This window comes from Tursiops truncatus, chromosome 6 (assembly GCF_011762595.2).
Source record: "Tursiops truncatus isolate mTurTru1 chromosome 6, mTurTru1.mat.Y, whole genome shotgun sequence".
Lineage (NCBI taxonomy): Eukaryota > Metazoa > Chordata > Mammalia > Artiodactyla > Delphinidae > Tursiops > Tursiops truncatus.
The window spans coordinates 16,357,366-16,366,781 of NC_047039.1; the positions used below are offsets into that span (position 1 = coordinate 16,357,366).

Genomic DNA, 9,416 nt, shown 5'->3' on the forward strand with positions numbered 1-9,416 from the left:
CGTGAGCCAGGCCAAAGTCAAGGCCAGAGTCAGCTCGTCCTATAGCTAAAGCACAGTTGAGAGTAATGGTGGTGTGGTCCTTTCCCACCTGGAACAGCAGCCAGGGGTAGAAGCAAAGGAGTGAGAGAGGGAGGTGAGAGAAAAAGCAATTCCTTGAAAGGGAAGGATGGAAGGAGGAAAAATAAATAGCGGTAAAACCACGTGCACCTGTGCACACACACACCACATGTGTCTCACACACACACACACACACACAAGGGGACACAACCTTAGCTTCGTGATAAAGAGCTTGGGCCCTGGAATCAGACAGACCTGAGTTCAAATCATTTTGCAGCTGTGTGACCTTCGACATCTTAGTACCACCCCCCACCCCACCGACCTCAGCTACTTCATCTGTAAAATGGGGATAATCATGGTACCTACCTATTGTGAGGCTTGCATGAGATGACGTTTGTGAAGTTATTAGCACGTAGCTGGCCTGCAAGAGATGTAAAGGTAAAAACTAGTAATTTAAGAGTCAAGCGACAGAGGATCTGCTGAAAGAAAAAGAACGAGAGTTGAAATGTTACAGGTGGAAGAGAACCGTGGCCCCACTGTCCCCTCCCACCACCAGTGGATTCACGCCATCTCGGTGGCACTCGTACTCCCAGCCCCGAGTTGTGGTGGCCCTTGCTGAGTCACCCCCAGGGAGGAGGGGCCTGAACCCAAGAGCCCTGGCATCCTGGGCCTCTTGGCTGCCAGAGCCCCCTGCCTGCCTCACCCTCACACCCTGCTCCCGGTGGGGGCTTCCTGCCACTCCTCCACCGCCTGGCACTGCTCTCTCCACCCCACCCCTTTCTCTTTTCACGCCTGCTGGCTGAGGGCCCCCCTCCTTGGCTCCATCTGCTGCAAATCTGTCCTGCCCCACGTTTGAAGCATTCCCACTGCCTCCGCCACCTGTCAGGTGCCATCTGCTCTGCAGACACCTCCCAGGAGAGCCAAGAGCCCCCGAGGGGGCCACCCCAGCCCACCTTCGGCCCCACCCCTCCAGTCCTCCTCGTGCTATCTTCCCATCAGATCTGATGAGGCAGGTGCAATCGATGGCTCCTCAAGGTTCCACCTTGCAAGTGATGTTGGGAGCAAGACGTTCTAGAAGATTCCGTGGCAGGGAGGGAGGTGCTGAGTCTTCCTCTCTCCTCAGTCCACACAGAAGCCAAACCAGTGGGGAGCATGGAGCTGCTGTCCACGCCCCACAGCATCGAGGTCAGCAACATCACCTGTGACTCCTTTCGCATCTCCTGGACCATGGAGAACAGTGACCTGGAGAGGGTCACCCACTACTTCATTGACCTGAACAAGAAAGAGAATAAGAACTCCAACAAGTTCAAGCACCGGGTGAGTGCAGGGTGCCCAGAGCGCCTCCTCCGAGCCCCTGCTCTTGAAGGGGGCAGGATAACAGAACGCCTAGAGGGGACAGTTGGGAGTCAGAGAGGCCCGACTCCAGTCCAGCTCTTACTGTGTAATCTTGGGCAAGTTGTTTAACCTCTCTCCTCCACTGGTAAAAAGGGAATAATAATAATGCCAGCTTGGGAGAGGCTTCATTGAGGTAATTGTCTGCGTGGTATTTGGCTTCGGCCCAGCACACGGCAAACACCATCATCGGCATCACGACTGGACCTTCACATGGGATGGGAAAACCCAGGGCGCGGCCACAGACGCCACGCCTGGGGATGGCGTCTCAGGGGTCAGACAAAGCCCCCGACTGAGAAAGCAGCCTTATTGTTGACCGGGTGGGCAACGTGGGCCACGAACAGGGTTGTGCCCGTTTGCTTGGTCCTCAGGCCCCTGTGATCCTCTGTGTCCCCGACCCTCTGGCCTATTCTTTGCTGGGTTTAGAAGAGGGATGGCGAGTCCTGCACTGGCTGGGATGTCCTTCCCCTGGGTTAGAGCCGGCGTGGGGGCGGGTGGGAGGAAGGCTCCCATCTTCTCAAGCTGGCAGAGAGGCAGGGGGAAGAGTGAGGTGGGAAGAGCTGGTTCCCACGACGACCGCATCGTGTGGGTTACTCGCCTTCTCTCTCTTTGGAACTGGCTTTCCAATCTGGGTGTCTTTTGGCAGGCCAGTTGCCACGGTGACGTGACTGTTCAACACCACCCCCTTAACCCTCCCCCCCAAAGAAGAAGGCATATTTTCCCTTCCTCCCTGGCTTCTCAGCATTTGCCGTTGCCGTGGAGACGGCACTGCAGTGTGCAGAGCTCTCGAAGTCTCCCTCGGAAAAGAAGGTCTCACCGCCCTCAACTTTGCAGGCCTCCACCCCAGTGGTCTTTCTCCTCAGTTCCCAAGAGAACGGGCATCGGGGGTTAAGGGCATGGAGGCCAGGGAGTGTCTGTATGGCCTTCCCAATGGCCACTGCTTGCTTCTGCGGGAAAATGGTGGCCAGGGCACCGAGCCATTGAATCCCCGAGGCTCTGGCTCTCCTCAGCAGGAAGGCGGCCATCTGGGGGAGTGGGAGGTCTGGGGGAATGCCAAGAGTGGACGTGACCCCCAATCTGACTCTAGGCTCTCTGTCCGCGCCCCATTTCTCAGGATGTCCCCACCAAGCTCGTGGCCAAGGCTGTGCCGCTGCCCATGACGGTGAGAGGCCACTGGTTCCTGAGCCCCCGCACGGAGTACAGTGTGGCAGTGCAGACCGCCGTGAAGCAGAGCGACGGGGAGTACCTCGTGTCTGGCTGGAGCGAGACGGTCGAGTTCTGCACTGGGGGTGAGGCCCTGCTGTCCGGCTGCTTCGGCACATCTGGTTTAGTAATGGTCAGGAGGGGACTTCCTCTTAACCCGGCATGCACTTAGGAACACCTGCTGTACGCAGGTACCATGCTTCGGTCAACGGGGAGACACCCATGGATGAGACCCACCCGTGCCCCCGCAAAGCCTGCAGTCTGATGCAGGAGGCAGATGCGAGCACTGCTAATTACATTGACAATACCTCTTCCAGAAAGGGATGGAGTTACTTTTCTGGCTTGGGGCAAGCATAAGTGGGGGAAAATACACATAACATAAATTTACCATCTTAACCATTTTTCAGTCCAGTAGCGTTAAGTACATTCACATTGGTGTGCAATCCATCTCCAGAACTTCTTCATCTTCCCAAACTGCAACTCTATGCCCCTTAAACAACAACTTCCCGTTCCCCTCTCATTCCACGCCCTGGCAACCACCCTTCCACTTTCTGTCTCTGTAAATTTGACCACTCTCGGTACCGCGTGTGAGGAGAATCACACAGTATTCGCCCTTCTGTGATTGGCTTATTCATTTAGCATCATGTCCTCAAGGTTCATCCATGTTACAGCATGTGTCAGCATTTCTTTCCTTTTTAAGGCTGAATAACACCCCATTGTGTGGATGGACCATGTTTTGTTTATTGATCATTGGTTGCTGGACACTTTGTAGGACAATCACATTTTGTTTGTCTTGAGCCTCCACGTAGGCTGGGAAAACCGTCCCACAAACTCACCTATTACCTTGCAAATTCCAACATGAACAAATACTGGGCTTCTGCGTACTTGCTCACTGATGACCCAGGATCGGCCCCATGATATTCCATTCTTTTGGTGCCCACGGTGAGAACTGCCCCAGATCTCCCTCTGTCACAAGGAAGGGGCATGAACATCCTTAGCCCCAGGCCTCGGAGGCTGCTGACTCCATCCTCTGCCAAAGTCTGTGCCCCAAGTCTCCTTGACCTGCCTTTCTCTTTTGACTGGTGTTTTTTTCTTAGCTCAGCTGCAAAACGCCACTCTCTGGAGGTGCTCCTACACCTTGCAGGGAAAGCCTCTTGGTTTACCCCAGAACTCTACATGTAGTGGGAGGTCATGCAAACTGGGGAGCTGGGGATGGCTGCAATTCAGTTCCTCCTCCTTTGGTCAAACCCAGCACCCTGGCCAGGGCTGCATCAGCAAGGAGGAAAGGGCACCTCTTCCTACTTTGTGCAAAGGCACCGTCTAGGCTAGCAGCAGCCCTGCCTGGGCTCCACGGCCCCAGCCTCTGGCCCTGGCCCAGGGAGTCCAATTTGACTATGCTGTTTCCAACCTTCCCCCTTTCTCATGGGATGCCCCAGACGCTGGTCTGCCTAAATATTCACCTTGGTTCTCTGCAGTTTCCTCCTGACTCTCCACCTGAAATTACAACTGGCTTCCATGCGGTGGTGTGGGCAGCCTCCTAGCTGGTGGATTTGAGGGGCTCTCCCCAAAGGACCTCAGATTGTCTCCTCTCAGTCTTTTGCCTCTTGGTCCTCTTTTCACACGAGGATGGTCTGGGATCATAGCCTCTGGGGCCCTCGCTGTACATGACTGTATAAACTGGGCAGCCCTCTGCCCTTTTCTGACGCAGAGCCCTGAGCCTCTGGCAACAGGGCCCAGAGGTGACAAGGAGAGACAGCATCCAGCTGCTCATGTTCCCAGCCAGGCCAAGTGGTCTGTTCCTAACTGGTCCAAGGTGCTGTGACTGTCTGGTCTCCCCTGCGCCCTGACGACAGAGGTGGGCCGGCGTTCACGGTATGCAGTGGGTGATCTGTGGGGCAGGCTGCGATCCCCCGCTTGGCCCTCGACTGACCCACCTGGACTCTTGCAGATTACGCCAAGGAGCACCTGGCCCAGTTGCAGGAGAAGGCCGAGCAGATCGCAGGCCGCATGCTCCGCTTCTCCGTCTTCTACCGCAACCATCACAAGGAGTACTTCCAGCACGCCAGGTACGCCTGGGTCTCTCCTTCCTGCCCTGGATCTGCCCGCCGCCCCAGCCGTCTGACGTCACCCCCACCCTGTTAGTTGCCAGATCCTCCTCTGGAGTCCTCACCACCCTCATAACCCAGGCTGGATCTGGGGGGGATGTTAGGCTCCAGGGAAGGAGAGGGCTCTCAGGATGGGGCTGCCTGGGGCACCACGCTAAGTCATGAGTGGACGAGGTCCTGGCTTTGATCCTCCTTTTGGAGAGTTCCTTTCATTGGGTTCTAGGGCTGCAGGTCAGCTGTCCCTCCAATTCAGGCCCTGGGTCCCAAGAGAGGTGGTGAGGGGAATACAGAGTGAGAGGATCCTCAATACGAAGGGCTGTGGTCTTCCTACTGCGCACTGGGAAACCTGGAGGCTCCAGGGAAGGGTCTCAGGGCGCCCTTTAAGGTGGTGCCGAGGGACTGGAGAGGAGATCAGAGGATGAGGCTTGCTGAGCCCCGCACCTGTCACCCAACCAGAGACGCTTCAATTTAATTGCCTCTGGCAAACCTCAGAGTCTATCAGGGGAAGTACAGACAGACGGAATATAATAAGTATGTGTGATTGCTGAGTAAAGTTCAGTGTCCTGCACATAGTAGGCAGTCAAAATTTTGTTGAATGTAAGCGCTTGCTGTTCCTGGAAGGTTTTGGAGAGGAGGGGACACCTGAGGGATGATCAGAAGTTTGCCAGGCCAGGTGGGAAAATGTGGGAGGGGCAGCCCAGGCAGAGGGGAGAGCACTGCAAAGGCACAGAGGCAGGAAAGACCTGGGGTGGGGTTCCCGCTGGAGGATGTTACCGGTTACCTGTGCGTTTGGGGGTGTTGGGAGGTGGGGCCCGAAAGAACAGATCTTTATGGCGTTGCTTTTTGTGCAAGTCCCATCAAAGGGTTGTAAGCTGGGGAGTGGCGCGTTCAGATCTCTCCTCCGAGAAGAGGTGGGCTGGATCAGCCCGTCTCTGGGGCCCTCCCTTCTCTTGCATTCTGGAATGTTCTATTTGTGACTGGTGGAGGCGGTAGCTGGTGGGAGAGCTGGGAGCTGGGCTGACACCCTTCAAGGTCGCATATAGCAGCCAAGCCTCAGTCCAGCTAACCAATGGCATTTTCTCTTCCCCTGGGCCTTTCCCCCCGCCTGGGGTGGGCAGGACCCACTGCGGGAACATGCTGCAGCCCTACCTGAAGGATAACAGTGGCAGCCACGGCTCCCCGACCAGCGGCATGCTCCACGGGGTCTTCTTCAGCTGCAACACGGAGTTCAACACAGGCCAGCCCCCGCAGGACTCCCCCTACGGCCGCTGGCGCTTCCAGATCCCTGCCCAGCGCCTTTTCAATCCTAGCACCAACCTCTACTTTGCGGACTTCTACTGTATGTACACGGCCTACCACTATGCCATCCTGGTGCTGGCCCCCAAGGGTTCCCTGGGGGATCGCTTCTGCCGTGACCGCCTGCCCCTCCTGGACATTGCCTGCAACAAGTTCCTGACCTGCAGCGTGGAGGATGGGGAGCTGGTCTTCCGCCACGCCCAGGACCTCATCCTGGAGATCATCTACACCGAGCCTGTCGACCTGTCCCTGGGCACCCTGGGGGAGATCAGCGGGCACCAGCTCATGAGCCTGTCCACTGCTGACGCCAAGAAAGACCCCAGCTGCAAGACCTGCAACATCAGCGTGGGCCGCTAGGGACTTCTGGGGAGCTGGGGGGCTAGGGAGAGATGGCAGGCAGGGTGGTGATGGGTGGCATAGGTGCAGGGAGCTGGCTTTCTCTCCCCTGCCGCCCTGCTCCCTCCATGCCATCCATCTCCCTCTTCCCTTCCCTTCCCTTCCCCAGGGCATTGGAGGCAACGGAGGGTGGTCCCTTGGTAGGCATGGCCCACCCATGCCTGGTGGGGCTGGGAAGGCTTCTTAGCCTCAGCAGGTTGGTGGGGAGTGGGGGGGCGGGTGGATTTCTAGAGACTTCCCTTTTCCTCTGGTTTCCCTGCCCTGCTGTTTCTTGCCTCATCCCAGGCCTCCATCTCAGGAGACCTGCCGCCTAGGGCTCTCCCGGGGAAGCCTTCCCTTCCAAGGCCCACCTGTAGCTTGCCTGCCTCCGGAGGTGAGCCGAGAGCTGTGGGCGTGCTCTTCCTCAGCCCCACCCCCTCCCGCTCAGGGCCAATCACAGAATGCCCCTCCCCGTGAGTCGGGCCTGGGGGCTTCCCACCGCAGGCCCGACCCTCTCCCTCTATAAATAGTCTCCTGCACCGCTGTGACCCCCCCCCGCCCCCATCCCGCCCCCATCCCGCCCCCACCCCACCCCCCTGCTTCTTACCCCGAGGCACCCTCTTCCTGCACGGGGAGGGCTGTGCCTCCCCTTCTCCACCTGCCCTCTAGGAAAGGGCCCTCTTTTTCTCTTAGCTTCGGGGGCACCTGGCTGCTGGTGTTTCCCCTTCTTCCGTCTGGAGATGGTGTAAATCCCGGCGTACTTTCTCCCTTGCTCAGAGTGCTGGGTCTGCAAGGGCAGCCGCTGGGGTCGAGGAGGGGGCAAGAGACCCCTGAGACCCGGAGGGACCCCTTCCTCAGCCGGGAGTGGGCGGCCTCACGCCGGGGGGACCCGGCGTGGAACTGGAAGTGAGGGCGTTCCCCCAGAGCCCTGGCACCCCGCCTGGCTGCGCGCTTGCTCGCTCGCTCTGCCGCGGCGCCGCCACTGCCCTGTGCCTGTGTGTCATCTGGACTGTGGCTTCCCTGCCCCGCGCCCCCTCGCGCCCCTGCCCACTGGCCCTGTCGGGTACCCACCGAGAAGCTAGCCTATTGGCGGAGAGGCCCTTCCCTGGGGAGTTCTTGGTGAGGTCTTTCTTGGGCCACTCAACGTTTTCACCTCTTTCCTACTTTTGTACGGGTCATGGGAGTGGTGAGAGTGGACCCTGGGGACAAGCAGACTGCGTGGGGTGACGGGGAGAGGTGTCAGTTAAGGCAGGCAGCTGTTTGGGGGATGCCAGAGGTGATGTCAGGTGGTGGGAAGCAGCCCCCAAGGTGACAGCCGGATTTCTGCGATGAAGGACAGAAGTGGGCAGCAGGCCAACAAGGCCATATCTCAGTGAGTGGGCAGATAGGACAGCTGGTTGCCTCTTCTGTAGCCACAGGGAGTGGTGTGGTCAGCTGTCTCCGTGGCATGGATCAGGGCTGGGGGCCGTGGGAGATGCATGGAGGAGAGGACGTGGGCCCCAGGCCCTTTCCCCTCTGCTGAGGGCAGCGGAAAAGGCCCGCTGCCCTCCCCTGGCCTCGTGTTTGCCCTGGGCTGGGGGCACACCCGCCTGTGTGCTGTGCTTGCGACGTGCATCAATAAACCACCATGGCCTGAGAGCCCCGCCTCTCCTTGGGCTCTGGGAGGGGTGGGGTGGGCAAGCTGTATAGTCACAGAAGAGCTCCACTGAGGATGCCCCCCAGGACAGGCCACCTGGAACCATCAAGGTTGTTCCACATCTCACTGTGAGAGGCAGGGCTCCGAAAGCAGAGCCACATCTCCAGCTTGGAAAGGACTTTGGAGGTCAATTTGGCACTACCATGCACTCTGCAGATGGGGAAACTGAGGCCTCCTAGGGGACAACCTGTAGCAATCTGGAGGCCTAGCCGAGGTCCACAGGCCCCCTGTTTGGAGCCCTTCCCACTGCAGCAGCCTACCACTGCATCAGACTCAGATGTCACTGAATTTCCCTCCCCCAGAGCCCGAGTGTCCGCTCCCCAGCAGGGCTCCTCGTTTGCAGATCTGAGTCACCTCTGCGTCTATTATTATGGACTTATTAAAATGATCCTCTGCTGGAGTGGAAAAGCTCCGGAAAAAACAGAGTCACCTCCCTGACACTGCCTGGCTCAGGGCCAAATGAACATGTGTCATCCAAAGCTTGGGGCACAGCCTCCTTGCACTAGGAAGGAAAGCTGAAGGTCAAATGCCACTTCCTGAGGGCCTACTATGTGCCAGGCATCCAGCCAGGTGCCTTCACGCACATCAGCTCCTTTAGTCTTCGCAATGTCCCTGCACCGTATGATTCCTATTTAACAGATGAAGAAACTGAGGCACAAAGAGGTTAAAAGGCTTGCCCGTGTCTTACAGCCAGTAGGCAACAATATCCAGGATTTGATTCAGAAGCTAGAATCCTTCCAGTTCACTGCCCTGTCTCCCCAGTGTATGCCAGGGACCACCTGGGACAGTAAGACAGGGGCGGGTCAGGTCTCAGACACAGTGGCCCACCCCAGGGTCTCCTCAGAGCTTCTGGGGGACCATGGCCATGCCTAGTTCCCGAATAACACCAGGGGGGGCTGTGGAGCCAAAAATGCCAAGGAAGCTTATTTTGAAGGAGTAGTGGGGAATATTTGGAGTCCAGGACTCTAAGGATGGGGGGTGACCTCCAGGGTCCATCCTTCCGCCTCTGGGCAGGACCACCCCCCAGCACCAGCTGAGGGGTTTTCAGAGTCCCCCAGAGGCACAGGCTTCAATCTTCCTTTTGCAAAACCCTTCTGGGTTTCTTAGGAGGAGAGATTGGCTCCCAGGGTCCTCTTAGTGGGGGACAAAGGAGCCGGTTGAGGTGGGGGGGGCGCTGCATACAGGTTTCCTCCAGAGAGCCTGCCCCTCCTTCCTCTCTCCAGATGGCCGCTCTCCGGCACTCGGCCAGCCCTGGGCAGCTCCAGGCACCTGTCAGATAGAGCTGGGTCAGG

At 58.0% G+C, this 9,416-nt stretch overlaps 1 protein-coding gene across 1 annotated transcript; it reads left to right on the forward strand.

Annotated features, from left to right (window-relative positions):
- Positions 1 to 1,022: 1,022 nt before the first annotated feature.
- Positions 1,023 to 6,419, forward strand: PHYHIP (phytanoyl-CoA 2-hydroxylase interacting protein). Its single transcript, XM_033859252.2, has 4 exons — positions 1,023 to 1,374; positions 2,564 to 2,738; positions 4,601 to 4,718; positions 5,876 to 6,419. Exons 1-4 carry the CDS (start codon positions 1,210 to 1,212, stop codon positions 6,408 to 6,410), a joined length of 993 nt encoding a protein of 330 aa, XP_033715143.1. The 5' UTR covers positions 1,023 to 1,209; the 3' UTR covers positions 6,411 to 6,419.
- The last annotated feature ends 2,997 nt before the right edge of the window (positions 6,420 to 9,416 follow it).

Coding starts and splice junctions, on each gene's coding strand:
- PHYHIP (XM_033859252.2), top strand. CDS start 1,210: ATGGAGCTGCTGTCCACGCCCCACAGCATCGAGGTCAGCAACATCACC. Junction 1,375..2,563: donor CCAACAAGTTCAAGCACCGG/GTGAGTGCAGGG, acceptor CCCATTTCTCAG/GATGTCCCCACCAAGCTCGT. Junction 2,739..4,600: donor GGTCGAGTTCTGCACTGGGG/GTGAGGCCCTGC, acceptor GGACTCTTGCAG/ATTACGCCAAGGAGCACCTG.